We start from the raw sequence: 15,145 nt of genomic DNA on the forward strand, positions 1-15,145 counted from the left end.
AATGCCCCCTTGTGCCCGTCACCTTCCTTGGTATAAACAGATCCTCAGCGAGATATTTGTATTGTCCCCTTATATACTTATACATGGTTATTATATCGCCCCTCAGTCGTCGTTTTTTCTAGACTAAATAATCCTAATTTCGCTAATCTATCTGGGTAGTGTAGTTCTCCCATCCCCTTTATTAATTGTGTTGCCCTCCTTTGTACTCTCTTTAGTTCCATTATATCCTTCCTGAGCACCGATGCCCAAAACTGGACACAGTACTCCATGTGCGGTTTAACTAGGGATTTGTACAGAGGCAGTATAAAGCTCTCATCATGTGTATCCAGACCTCTTTTAATGCACCCCATGATCCTGTTTGCCTTGGCAGCTGCTGCCTGGCACTGGCTGCTCCAAGTAAGTTTATCATTAACTAGGTTCCCCAAGTCCTTCTCCCTGTCAGATTTACCCAGTGGTTTCCCGTTCAGTGTGTAATGGTGATATTGATTCCTTCTTCCCATGTGTATAACCTTACATTTATCATTGTTAAGCCTCATCTGCCACCTTTCAGCCCAAGTTTCCAACTTATCCAGATCCATCTGTAGCAGAATACTATCTTCTCTTGTATTAACTGCTTTACATAGTTTTGTATCATCTGCAAATATCGATATTTTACTGTGTAAACCTTCTACCAGATCATTAATGAATATGTTGAAGAGAACAGGTCCCAATACCGACCCCTGCAGTACCCCACTGGTCACAGCGACCCAGTTAGAGACTATACCATTTATAACCACCCTCTGCTTTCTATCACTAAGCCAGTTACTAACCCATTTACACACATTTTCCCCCAGACCAAGCATTGTCATTTTGTGTACCAACCTCTTGTGCACCACGGTATCAAACGCTTTGGAAAAATCGAGATATACCACGTCCAATTACTCACCGTGGTCCAGCCTATAGCTTACCTCTTCCTAAAAACTGATTAGATTGGTTTGACAGGAGCGATTTCTCATAAACCCATGCTGATATGGAGTTAAACAGTTATTCTCATTGAGATAATCCAGAATAACATCCCTCAGAAACCCTTCAAATATTTTACCAACAATAGAGGTTAGACTTACTGGCCTATAATATCCAGGGTCACTTTTAGAGCCCTTTTTGAATATTGGCACCACATTTGCTATGCGCCAGTCCTGCGGAACAAACCCTGTCGCTATAGAGTCCCTAAAAATAAGAAATAATGGTTTATCTATTACATTACTTAGTTCTCTTAGTACTCGTGGGTGTATGCCATCCGGACCCGGAGATTTATCTATTTTAATCTTATTTAGCCGGTTTCGCACCTCTTCTTGGGTTAGATTGGTGTCCCTTAATATAGGGTTTTCATTGTTTCTTGGGATTTCACCTAGCATTTCATTTTCCACCGTGAATACCGTGGAGAAGGTGTCTAGTATGTTAGCTTTTTCCTCGTCATCTACAACCATTCTTTCCTCACTATTTTTTAAGGGGAATAGTGGGGAATAGAATCCCATCCCTTTCTCCAGTAGGGGAACTTCCTGTATAAGGCTGGTTTCACACTTGCGTTTTAAAACGCAGCGTTTTAAACGCAAACGCATTTGGTGCAAAAACGCGTTTAACCGCATTTGAACGCAGTGTTTTTTAAGCGCATGCGTTTTTTGCGTTTAAACGCGTTTTGACGCGTTTAGACACGTTTGAACGCATTTTTTCCTGCGTTTGCGTTTTTGAAACGCATGATGAGAAGTGTGTGACAGCTGCCAATCATCAAAATCAACTAGAAAACCCACCATAAACATAAATACTTAGGGTTAGGGTTAGGATCCCTAGTAATCCTAGGGATCCTAACCCTAACCCAAACTCTAACCCTAACCCTAGGGATCCTAACCCTAACACAAACCCTAACCCTAGGGATGCTAACCCTAACCCTAACACAAACCCTAACCCTAACCCTAGAGATCCTAACTAGTGTTGAGCGATACCGTCCGATACTTGAAAGTATCGGTATCGGATAGTATCGGCCGATACCCGAAAAATATCGGATATCGCCGATACCGATATCCGATACCAATACAAGTCAATGGGACATCAAGTATCGGAAGGTATTCTCATGGTTCCCAGGGTCTGAAGGAGAGGAAACTCTCCTTCAGGCCCTGGGATCCATAGGGATGTGTAAAATAAAGAATAAAAAAAAAAAATATTGATATATTTACCTCTCCGGCGGCCCCTGAACTCAGCGCGGGTAACCGGCAGGCTTCTTTGTTCAAAATCAGCGCTTTTAGGACCTGAGAATCACGTCCCGGCTTCTGATTGGTCGCGGGCCGCCCATGTGACCGCCACGCGACCAATCACAAGCCGCGACGTCACCGCAAGCTATTAACGCGCTCATTTTTAAAAATGAGCGCGTTAATGACTTTCAAAGACGTAGCGGTTTGTGATTGGTCGCGTGGCCGCGACCAATCACAAACCGCTACGTCTTTGAAAGTCATTAACGCGCTCATTTTTAAAAATGAGCGCGTTAATAGCTTGCGGTGACGTCGCGGCTTGTGATTGGTCGCGTGGCGGTCACATGGGCGGCCCGCGACCAATCAGAAGCCGGGACGTGATTCTCAGGTCCTAAAAGCGCTGATTTTGAACAACGAAGCCTGCCGGTTACCCGCGCTGAGTCCAGGGGCCGCCGGAGAGGTAAATATATTAATATTTTTTATTTTAATTCTTTATTTTACACATCTCTATGTATCCGATACCGATACCCGATACCACAAAAGTATCGGATCTCGGTATCGGAATTCCGATACCGCAAGTATCGGAATGCTCAACACTAATCCTAATCCTAACCCTAACACAAACCCTAACCCTAACCCTTGGGATCCTAACCCTAACCCTAACACAAACCCTAACCCTAGGGATCCTAACCCTGACCCTAACACAAACCCTAACCCTAACACAAACTCTAACCCTAACAAAAACCCTAACCCTAGGGATCCTAACCCTAACACAAACCCTAACCCTAACCCTTGGGATCCTAACCCTAACCCTAGGGATCCTAACCCTGACCCTAACACAAACCCTAACCCTAACACAAACTCTAACCCAAACTCTAACCCAAACTCTAACCCAAACTCTAACCCAAACTCTAACCCAAACCCTAACACAAATCCTAACACAAATCCTAACCCTAACCCAAACTCTAACCCTAACCCTAGGGATCCTAACCCTAACACAAACCCTAACCCTAGGGACCCTAACCCTAGCACAAACCCTAACCCTAGAGATCCTAACCCTAACACTAACACAAACTCTAACCCTAACCCTAGGGATCCTAACCCAAACCCTAACCCTAGGGATCCTAACCCTAACATGAACCCTAACCCTAACACAAACTCTAACCCTAACACAAACCCTAACCCTAGAGATCCTAACCCTAACACAAACCCTAACCCTAGGGATCCTAACAATAACCCTAACACAAACCCTAACCCTAGGGATCCTATCCCTAACCCTAACACAAACTCTAACCCTAACCCTAACACAAACCCTAACCCTAGGGTTCCTAACCCTAACCCTAACACAAACTCTAACCCTAACACAAACCCTAACCCTAGGGATCCTAACCCTAACACAAACCCTAACCCTAACACAAACTAACTCTAACCGTAACCCTAAGGGATCCTAACCCTAACCCTAAGGGTTAGGATCCCTAGGGTTAGGGTTAGGGCTAGGGTTAGGGTTACAGTTTGGGTTAGGGTTTGTGTTGGAGTTTGTGTTAGAGTTTGTGTTAGAGTTTGTGTTAGAGTTTGTGTTACAGTTTGTGTTACAGTTTGTGTTACAGTTTGTGTTACAGTTTGTGTTACAGTTTGTGTTACAGTTTGTGTTAGGGTTTGTGTTAGGGTTAGGATCCCTAGGGTTAAGGTTAGAGTTTGTGTTTTAGGGTTAGGGTTTGTGTTAGGGTTAGGATCCCTAGGGTTAGGGTTAGGGTTTGTGTTAGAGTTTGTGTTACAGTTTGTGTTACAGTTTGTGTTTTAGGGTTAGGGTTTGTGTTAGGGTTAGGGTTCCTAGGGTTAGGGTTAGGGCTAGGGTTTGTGTTAGGGTTAGGATCCCTAGGGTTAGGGTTTGTGTTAGGCTTAGAGTTTGTGTTAGGGTTAGGGATAGGATCCCTAGGGTTAGGGTTTGTGTTAGGGTTAGGATTAGGATCCCTAGGGTTAGGGCTAGGGTTAGGGTTAGGATCCCTAGGGTTAGGGTTAGAGTTTGTGTTACAGTTTGTGTTACAGTTTGTGTTACAGTTTGGGTTACAGTTTGTTTTAGGGTTGGGGGATGGCTTATAAGTGTGTATTCTTGTGTTTTTCTATTATAACGCATGCGTTTAAAAACGCATGCAAACGCATGTGCTTAAAAACGCATGCGTTTACATAGACATCAATGTGTTTTTTTTACCGCGAAAAAACGCATGCGTTTTTTTCGCGGCAAAAAAACGCCGCTAAAATTGCTACATGTTGCATTTCTGCAACAAAACGCATGCAGTGAAAAAACGCATGCGTTGCAAAAACGCGTCAAAACGCATGCAAAAAAACGCATGTGTTTTTAATGTTAAGTATAGGGGGAAAAACGCATGCTTTTTTTTGCGTTTTTTACCGCAAAAACGCAAAAAAAAAAAAACGCAAATGTGAAACCACCCTAACAGCTTTGTCCATGAGTTTTATAATTTCTTGTTCAAGGGCCTCTTGTTGTTGGGGGGAGGACCTCAGCGGAGTTAGTACATCATTTTGGGGAGGAAGGGAAATAAAGTCTATCAGAAGCCCTGATTCTATTAAGCTCAGTATCCAGGGGCTGATTGAGATTTTTTCCCAGGCCAGGAGGAACTGAGACAATCTTCCTCCCACCCTGGGGGAGCTGTCACTTGGGAGTTTTTTTTGTCTCGAGTGGAATTGCCGAAAAAAAGGAACCCCCTCTCTCTCCTTTTCCCTTCATCCCATCTCCCTAACCAAAAAAATTTGGGTTCCAAAATTGTGCTGATAAAAAGTAGACATGTGGGAAATGTTACTTATTAAGTATTTTGCGTGACATATCTCTGTGATTTAAGGGCATAAAAATTCAAAGTTGCAAAATTTGCAACATTTTCGCCACATTTCCATTTTCTTCACAAATAAATGCAAGTAATATCAAAGAAATTTTACAGCTATCATGAAGTACAATATGTCGTGAGAAAACAATGCTAGAATCATCAGGATCCGTTGAAGCGTTCCAGAGATATAACCTCAGAGAGGGACAGTGGTCAGAATTGTAAAAATTGGCCCGGTCATTCACGTGCAAACCACCCTTGGGGGCAAAGGGGTTAAGCAAATCTGATTGCTGGTTAAAACATTTCCCACATTCTGAACCGGAAAAAGGCTTCTCCCCTGTGTGGGTTCTTTGGTTTATGGTATTTCTATATTCTGAATGTGAAAATGACTTATTTTCTTTAGGAGCAGATTGTGTTTTAATGCTTATTTTGTGTCTTTCATTTTCCTTTGTAGTCAGTAATAAATAAGAAGACAGGACCTGTTCCAAATGATCAGATGACAGATCTTTGCTGTGAAGGGATGATGGTATATCTGAAGTAATGGCATTCAATTCAGTTGCATCCTGTGGGATTTCGAGATCATCTGATTTAAAAATTGAAGATGTCAGCTGTCCCTCTGATCTCCTGGTACAGTCATCTGCTAAGAAAAAAACTATTATTTTTGAATAAAATATCCTGGAATTTTATATTTTTGAACATTTCTACTTCAACTCTCCATAAACATGGCAAGCTATGTAAAAAACTAATTATTTACTAAGACAATGACAGTTCACAGTCTAAGGCTATGTGCACACGTTCAGTTTTTTCCCGTGTTTTTTCGTGCTATAAAAACTCATTAAAAACGCATACATGATGCATTCTATCATTTAGAATGCATTCTGCATGTTTTGTGCACATGGAGGCGTTTTTTTCCGCAAAAAAAATGCATCGCTGTAAAAAAATGAGCATGTTCATTATTTTTGCGGATTTTCTGCGTTTTTCCCGCAATTCTATGCATTTGGGAAAAATGCACCAAAATCGCACCAAAAACGCGTAAAAAACGCATGCGGAATTCTAGCAGAAATGTCCGGTTTTTGTCAGGAAAATGTCTGCAAGAAATCTGACGTGTGCACATACCCTAATAGAAAACCTTATTAGGTGAATCAGTAGTGCGTGGTGTGCAACTGTTTGTTCATTCTGCCTCCCAAATATTGAATAAAAAGAAACCAATCAATGTTATGTGGGTGAAAATAATATCAATTCTCATCTCACAAAAAACAAGTCCCCACTCAGGTCCATCATCTGCCAATGGAAAAACAGAGGTTCCCACAATATTAGTGGCTCAAAGGCTGTTGAAAAGCAACAGGGTTTCTATAAACCAATCCAGCAAAATCCTCTCTCACTTCTGAGTCCTGCACTGTGCAAAAACAAAATTTAGGATGCCTGTATTTAGCAATATTATAGTGAGCACAATCTTGGCACTAAGTGTTGGGTAATAAAATGGCAAATGTGTAATTTTCACTCTTCAAATTCCACTGCATGTTAATTTCTGGAAAGTGGCTGTGGAATCAAAATATTCAGTCCTCCTACACACGTGGTCAAAATTGTTGTTACCCCCTTGAATCTGACAAAAGTAATAATAAATAATCTATGAAAATGAACGTCAGACATTGTTTTTCAACCATGCGTCCACAGAATAAAAAATAAAACTCATGAAATAGGCCTGGACAGAAAGGATTGTACCCTTGAAAATGTGACAAAAGGGACATTAACATGTCCCTTTTGTCACATCAAGGTGTGTCCACTAATTAGCATCACAGGCTTCTACAATCTTTTTTATTATTACCGTATTGTTGTGAATTCTGTGGCTGAATTCACTCCTGTGGTCACAAGTGGTACTGCAGCTTCTGAGCTTCCTTCCTCAGGTGTTCTGGTGAGCTCGTTAACTGCTTCGTTACTTAACTCCGCCTGATGTTGCTATCCCTGCTCCTTGTCAATGTTCCAGTGTTGGATCTGAGCTTCTCCTGATTGTTCCTGTGACCTGCTGCTCTGTATAGCTAAGTGCTTTTTTGCTATTTTGTTGCTTTTTTTCTGTCCAGCTTGTCTTTGTTTTTTGCTGGTAGCTCTGAGAAGCAAAGGGTGTACCGCCGTGCCGTTAGTTCGGCACGGTGGGTCTTTTTTGCCCCCTTTGCGTGGTTTTTGCTTTAGGGTTTTTTGTGGACTGCAAAGTTCGCTTTACTATCCTCGCTCTGTCTAAGATTATCGGGCCCCACTTTGCTGAATCTATTTCATCCCTACGTTTTGTCTTTTCATCTTACTCACAGTCATTATATGTGGGGGGCTGCCTTTTCCTTTGGGGTATTTCTCTGGGGGCAAGTCAGGCCTATTTTTCTATCTTCAGGCTAGCTAGTTTCTTAGGCTGTGCCGAGTTGCATAGGTAGTTGCTAGGCGCAATCCACAGCCGCTATTAGTTGTGTTTAGGATAGGATCAGGTGTGCAGTCTACAGAGTTTCCACGTCTCAGAGCTCGTTCTTTTGTTTTTGGGTATTTGTCAGATCACTGTGTGCGCTCTGATCGCTAGGCACACTGTGTCTCTGGATTGCCTTCATTTCACCTTTCATTAGCAGACATAACAGTACAAGGAGCCAAACTAATGATTCTCAATAGAGGGAAAGAAAAAGTTCTGACATCATTTTTTTTTTTTTTCTGCTCTGTGTTCATTTTTTTTTTTTCCCCTAGACATTTGGGTGATTCTGGACACAGGTGTGGACATGGATATTCAGGGTCTGTGCTCTTCAATGGATAATCTCGTTATAAATGTACAAAAGATTCAAGATGCTATTGATCGGAAATCTATGTTAGAACCAAGAATTCCTATTCCTGATTTGTTTTTTGGAGATAGAACTAAGTTTCTAAGTTTCAAAAATAATTGTAAGCTATTTCTGGCCTTGAAACCTCATTCTTCTGGTAATCCTATTCAACAGGTTTTGATTATTATTTCTTTTTTGCGCGGCGACCCTCAAGACTGGGCATTTTCTCTTGCGCCAGGAGACCCTGTATTGAGTAGTGTCGATGCGTTTTTCCTGGCGCTCGGATTAGTGTACGATGAGCCTAATTCAGTGGATCAGGCTGAGAAAAATTTGCTGGCTTTGTGCCAGGGTCAGGATGATATAGAAGTATATTGTCAGAAATTTAGGAAATGGTCAGTACTCACTCAGTGGAATGAATCTGCGCTGGCAGCTTTGTTCAGAAAGGGTCTCTCTGAGGCTCTTAAGGATGTCATGGTGGGATTTCCTATGCCTGCTGGTTTGAATGAGTCTTTGTCTTTGGCCATTCAAATCGGTCGACGCTTGCGCAAGCGTAAATCTGTGCACCATTTGGCGGTATTGCCTGAGGTTAAACCTGAGCCTATGCAGTGCGATAGGACTATGACCAGAGTTGAACGGCAGGAATACAGACGTCTGAATGGGCTGTGATTCCACTCATGCTATTTCTGATTGTCCTAAGCGCACTAAGCGGTCCGCTAGGTCTGCCGTCATTGGTACTGTACAATCCAAATTCCTTCTGTCCATTACCCTGATATGCTCTTTGTCGTCGTTTTCTGTCATGGCGTTTGTGGATTCAGGCGCTGCCCTGAATCTGATGGATTTGGATTATGCTAAACGTTGTGGGTTTTTCTTGGAGCCTTTGCGGTGTCCTATTCCATTGAGAGGAATTGATGCTACACCTTTGGCCAAGAATAAACCTCAGTACTGGGCCCAGCTGACCATGTGCATGGCTCCTGCACATCAGGAAGTAATTCGCTTTCTGGTGCTACATAATCTGCATGATGTGGTCGTGTTGGGGTTGCCATGGCTACAAACCCATAATCCAGTATTGGATTGGAATTCCATGTCGGTATCCAGCTGGGGTTGTCAGGGGGTACATGGTGATGTTCCATTTTTGTCGATTTCGTCATCCACCCCTTCTGAGGTCCCAGAGTTCTTGTCTGATTATCAGGATGTATTTGAAGAGCCCAAGTCCGATGCCCTACCTCCGCATAGGGATTGTGATTGTGCTATCAATTTGATTCCTGGTAGTAAATTCCCTAAAGGTCGATTATTTAATTTATCCGTGCCCGAACACGCCGCTATGCGCAGTTATGTGAAGGAGTCCCTGGAGAAGGGACATATTCGCCCATCATCATCACCACTGGGAGCAGGGTTCTTTTTTGTAGCCAAGAAGGATGGTTCGCTGAGACCGTGTATTGATTACCGCCTTCTTAATAAGATCACTGTTAAATTTCAGTATCCCTTGCCATTGTTATCTGACTTGTTTGCTCGGATTAAGGGGGCTAGTTGGTTCACTAAGATAGATCTTCGTGGTGCGTATAATCTGGTGAGAATCAGGCAAGGAGATGAATGGAAAACTGCATTTAATACGCCCGAGGGTCATTTTGAGTATCTAGTGATGCCGCTCGGACTTGCCAATGCTCCATCTGTGTTTCAGTCTTTTATGCATGACATCTTTCGTGAGTATCTGGATAAATTCCTGATTGTTTACTTGGATGACATTTTGATCTGCTCAGATGATTGGGAGTCTCATGTGAAGCAGGTCAGAATGGTTTTTCAGGTCCTGCGTGCTAATTCTTTGTTTGTGAAGGGATCAAAGTGTCTCTTCGGTGTGCAGAAAGTTTCATTTTTGGGGTTCATCTTTACCCCTTCTACTATCGAGATGGATCCAGTTAAGGTCCAAGCCATCCAGGATTGGATTCAGCCGACATCTCTGAAAAGTCTGCAAAAGTTCCTGGGCTTTGCTAATTTTTATCGTCGCTTCATCTGTAATTTTTCTAGCATTGCCAAACCATTGACCGATTTGACCAAGAAGGGTGCTGATTTGGTTAATTGGTCTTCTGCTGCTGTGGAAGCTTTTCAGGAGTTGAAGCGTCGTTTTTGTTCTGCCCCTGTGTTGTGTCAGCCAGATGTTTCTCTTCCGTTCCAGGTCGAGGTTGATGCTTCTGAGATTGGAGCAGGGGCGGTTTTGTCACAGAGAGGTTCTGATTGCTCAGTGATGAAACCATGCGCCTTCTTTTCCAGGAAGTTTTCGCCTGCTGAGCGTAATTATGATGTGGGCAATCGTGAATTGCTGGCCATGAAGTGGGCATTCGAGGAGTGGCGTCATTGGCTTGAAGGAGCTAAGCATCGCGTGGTGGTATTGACTGATCATAAGAACTTGACTTATCTCGAGTCTGCCAAGCGCTTGAATCCTAGACAGGCCCGTTGGTCGTTATTTTTTGCCCGCTTCGACTTTGTGATTTCGTACCTTCCGGGCTCTAAAAATATGAAGGCGGATGCTCTGTCTAGGAGTTTTGTGCCCGACTCTCCGGGTTTATCTGAGCCAGCGGGTATCCTCAAGGAAGGAGTCATTGTGTCTGCCATCTCCCCTGATTTGCGGCGGGTGCTGCAAAAATTTCAGGCGAATAAACCTGATCGTTGTCCAGCGGAGAAACTGTTCGTCCCTGATAGGTGGACTAATAAACTTATCTCTGAACTTCATTGTTCGGTGTTGGCTGGTCATCCTGGAATCTTTGGTACCAGAGAGTTAGTGGCTAGATCCTTCTGGTGGCCATCTCTGTCACGGGATGTACGTACTTTTGTGCAGTCCTGTGGGATTTGTGCTAGGGCTAAGCCCTGCTGTTCTCGTGCCAGTGGGTTGCTTTTGCCCTTGCCGGTCCCAAAGAGGCCTTGGACACATATTTCGATGGATTTCATTTCTGACCTTCCCGTTTCTCAAAAGATGTCAGTCATTTGGGTGGTCTGTGATCGCTTTTCTAAAATGGTCCATCTGGTGCCCTTGGCTAAATTGCCTTCCTCCTCTGATTTGGTGCCTTTGTTCTTTCAGCATGTGGTTCGGTTGCATGGCATTCCTGAGAATATTGTTTCTGACAGAGGTTCCCAGTTTGTTTCAAGGTTTTGGCGAGCCTTTTGTGGTAGGATGGGCATTGACCTATCCTTTTCCTCGGCTTTCCATCCTCAGACTAATGGCCAGACCGAACGAACCAATCAGACCTTGGAAACATATCTGAGATGTTTTGTTTCTGCTGACCAGGATGATTGGATGTCCTTTTTGCCATTGGCTGAGTTCGCCCTTAATAATCGGGCCAGCTCGGCTACCTTGGTTTCTCCATTTTTTTGCAATTCTGGGTTCCATCCTCGTTTCTCTTCAGGACAGGTTGAGTCTTCGGACTGTCCTGGTGTGGATTCTGTGGTGGACAGGTTGCAGCAGATCTGGACTCAGGTAGTGGACAATTTGACCTTGTCCCAGGAAAAGGCTCAACTTTTCGCTAATCGCAGACGCCGTGTGGGTCCCCGACTTCGTGTTGGGGATCTGGTTTGGTTATCTTCTCGTCATATTCCTATGAAGGTTTCCTCTCCTAAATTTAAACCTCGTTTTATTGGTCCGTATAGGATTTCTGAGGTTCTCAATCCTGTGTCTTTTCGTTTGACCCTCCCAGACTCCTTTTCCATACATAATGTATTCCATAGGTCGTTGTTGCGGAGATACGTGGCACCTATGGTTCCATCTGTTGAGCCTCCTGCCCCGGTTTTGGTGGAGGGGGAATTGGAGTATATTGTGGAGAAGATTTTGGATTCTCGTGTTTCTAGACGGAAACTCCAGTATCTGGTTAAATGGAAGGGTTATGCTCAGGAAGATAATTCCTGGGTTTTTGCCTCTGATGTTCATGCTCCCGATCTTGTTCGTGCCTTTCATGCGGCTCATCCTGGTCGGCCTGGGGGCTCTGGTGAGGGTTCGGTGACCCCTCCTCAAGGGGAAGGTACTGTTGTGAATTCTGTGGCTGAATTCACTCCTGTGGTCACAAGTGGTACTGCAGCTTCTGAGCTTCCTTCCTCAGGTGTTCTGGTGAGCTCGTTAACTGCTTCGTTACTTAACTCCGCCTGATGTTGCTATCCCTGCTCCTTGTCAATGTTCCAGTGTTGGATCTGAGCTTCTCCTGATTGTTCCTGTGACCTGCTGCTCTGTATAGCTAAGTGCTTTTTTGCTATTTTGTTGCTTTTTTTTCTGTCCAGCTTGTCTTTGTTTTTTGCTGGTAGCTCTGAGAAGCAAAGGGTGTACCGCCGTGCCGTTAGTTCGGCACGGTGGGTCTTTTTTGCCCCCTTTGCGTGGTTTTTGCTTTAGGGTTTTTTGTGGACTGCAAAGTTCGCTTTACTATCCTCGCTCTGTCTAAGATTATCGGGCCCCACTTTGCTGAATCTATTTCATCCCTACGTTTTGTCTTTTCATCTTACTCACAGTCATTATATGTGGGGGGCTGCCTTTTCCTTTGGGGTATTTCTCTGGGGGCAAGTCAGGCCTATTTTTCTATCTTCAGGCTAGCTAGTTTCTTAGGCTGTGCCGAGTTGCATAGGTAGTTGCTAGGCGCAATCCACAGCCGCTATTAGTTGTGTTTAGGATAGGATCAGGTGTGCAGTCTACAGAGTTTCCACGTCTCAGAGCTCGTTCTTTTGTTTTTGGGTACTTGTCAGATCACTGTGTGCGCTCTGATCGCTAGGCACACTGTGTCTCTGGATTGCCTTCATTTCACCTTTCATTAGCAGACATAACACCGTATATACTCGAGTATAAGCCGACCCCCTAATTTTGCCACAAAAAACTGGGGAAAATTAATGACTCGAGTATACGCCTAGGGAGGGAAATGCAGCAGCTACTGGTAAATGTCAAAAGTAAAAATAGATACCAATAAAAGTAAAATTAATTGAGACATCAGTAGGTTAAGTGTTTTTGAATATCCATATTGAATCAGGTACCCCATATAATGCTCCATACAGTTTATGATGGGCCCCATAAGATGCTCCATATTAAAATATGCCCCATATAATCCTGCATAAAGGTTAATAATGGCCCCATAAGATGCTCCATAGACACATTTGCCCAATATAATGCTGCACAAATGCTGATTATGGCCCCATAAGATGCTCCATAAAGATATTTGCCCCATATAGTGCTGCACAAACCTTGACTATAGCCCTATAAGATGCTCCATACAGACACTTGCCTCATATACCGTAATGCTCCACAAACGTTAATTATGGCCCCATACAGACACTTGCCCCATATAGTGCTGAACAAACGTTATGGCCCCATATAGTGCTGCACAAACGTTATGGCCCCATATAGTGCTGCACAAGAGTTATGGCCCCATATAGTGCTGCACAAACGTTATGGCCCCATATAGTGCTGCACAAATGTTATGGCCCCATATAGTGCTGCACAAACGTTATGGCCCCATATAGTGCTGCACAAACCTTATGGCCCCATAGATGCTCCATAAAGACACTTGCCCCATTTGCTGTTGCTGCGATAAAAAAAATAAATCACATACTCACCTCTCCGTCGCTCAGGCCCCCGGCACTTTCAATAGTTACCTGCTCCTTGTTCCGGTGCAGCTCCATCTTCCGCACTGACGTTCAGCAGAGGGCACGCACTAACCACGTTACCGCGCCCTCTGACCTGAGCGTCACTGCTGAAGACAGAGCGACGCCCGGAACGAGGAAATGTGACAATCGCGCAGCGCTCCCCCTCCCCGTATGCTCACCTGGTCCTGTGCAGTCCCTGCTTCCCCGATGCCGCAGCGTCATCCTGTACTGAGCGGTCACCGTTACCGCTCATTACAGTAATGAATATGCGGCTCCACCTCTATGGGAGGTGGAGTCGCATATTCATTACTGTAATGAGCGGTACCATGTGACCGCTCAGTACAGGAAGAAGCTGCCGATGTCGGGAAGCCAGGGACCTGCAGGGACCACGCCAGCAGTAGGTGAGTATAATTAGACAGCCCCCGCTCCCCCTCCCCTGCCGACCCCTGGGTATTACTCAAGTATAAGCCGAGAGGGGGACTTTCAGCCCAAAAAAGTGGGCTGAAAATCTCGGCTTATACTCGAGTATATACGGTACTTTTGTTAGAGTCAAGTTATTTCTGTGACCATTGTGTGTTTTTCTGTCATTAAACGAGAGGTACCAACAATTTTGACCATGTGTGTATAGATTATAACCCTCAGTGAATTAATTTATAAAATGGAATCACTTTATGGGGATTTTGACTATTCTGGTTTTCTGTCCTTTAGTTATATTAGGGCTAGGGTTGATGGAATAGCTTTGCAAAACTCCTTATCTTAATAGCTATAGCGCTTACCGAATAGTTGCCTCGGGAACCTTGTTACATGGAGCGCTCCCGATAATCATCTGTTCAGCACTGCAGCTGCCTGTGTTGTTGCTGTGTGACAGTCACAGCACATACATGCAGAGCCTGTGCCTGTTTTTGGGCTATCCATGCATGTGTTGTGACTGTCACACAGCCACGACACATGCAGCAGTGATGCCATCACACAGCCACGACCCATGCAGCAGTGACGCCATCACACAGCCACGACCCATGCAGCAGTGACGCCATCACACAGCCACGACACATGCAGCAGTGACGCCATCACACAGCCATGACACATGCAGCAGCGACGCCGAACAGCTCATTATCATGAGCACTACAGGTATCCAGGTTACCGAGGCAGCTATTCAGGAAGCGCTATAGCTATTCAGATAAGCACTTATCCGAATTTGATCAACCCTAATTAGGGTTTCTGCATATGGTGTGTCGAATCTCCTCTGGGATCTGTTCCTGCTGTCCAGCTGGAGTAATCTGCTCCCTACTTCAGCCATTTGGAAAGTACTACACCCTACTAAAGCTCAAAGCATATGACAGGAATCTGCCAGAAACAGCGTTGTTCTCCTCTGGTTCAGTCCTCTGTGCTCACCTTGTGGCTTGTGTATTTGCTTCCTGTTGTGAACGTGGCCCGTTTACTGACTACTCTTGTGTCTTCTGATTCTGTCCTTCTGGTTCTGACCCAGCTACCTGATTATTCTTCTTGCCATCTAACACCACAGAATAGCAGGTAACACCGTGGTCCAAGCCTAGGGGTCCCAGTGTAAGTCCAGATACATGTAAGGGTGTTAAAGGGCAATGAGCAAGGCAATCCTTGGGATATGGAAAGCAGAGAACCTAGTACCAAGCATGTTCATGGTGGATGTCTTTTGAGCTGCCAGGTGACCAAATATATT

At 44.3% G+C, this 15,145-nt stretch overlaps 1 protein-coding gene across 1 annotated transcript in view; it reads right to left on the reverse strand.

Annotated features, from left to right (window-relative positions):
* The window catches only part of LOC138666939 (zinc finger protein 182-like), an 84,344-nt gene that overhangs the window by 27,192 nt on the left and 42,007 nt on the right, over positions 1-15,145 (reverse strand). Inside the window, exon 7 of the mRNA XM_069755134.1 lies at positions 5,536-5,693. Coding sequence (XP_069611235.1) covers positions 5,536-5,693 — 158 coding nt within the window. The remainder of the gene's footprint in view (positions 1-5,535; positions 5,694-15,145) is intronic.

The sequence above is a fragment of the Ranitomeya imitator genome, chromosome 2 (genome assembly GCF_032444005.1).
Source record: "Ranitomeya imitator isolate aRanImi1 chromosome 2, aRanImi1.pri, whole genome shotgun sequence".
In the NCBI taxonomy this organism is placed as follows: Eukaryota; Metazoa; Chordata; class Amphibia; order Anura; family Dendrobatidae; genus Ranitomeya; species Ranitomeya imitator.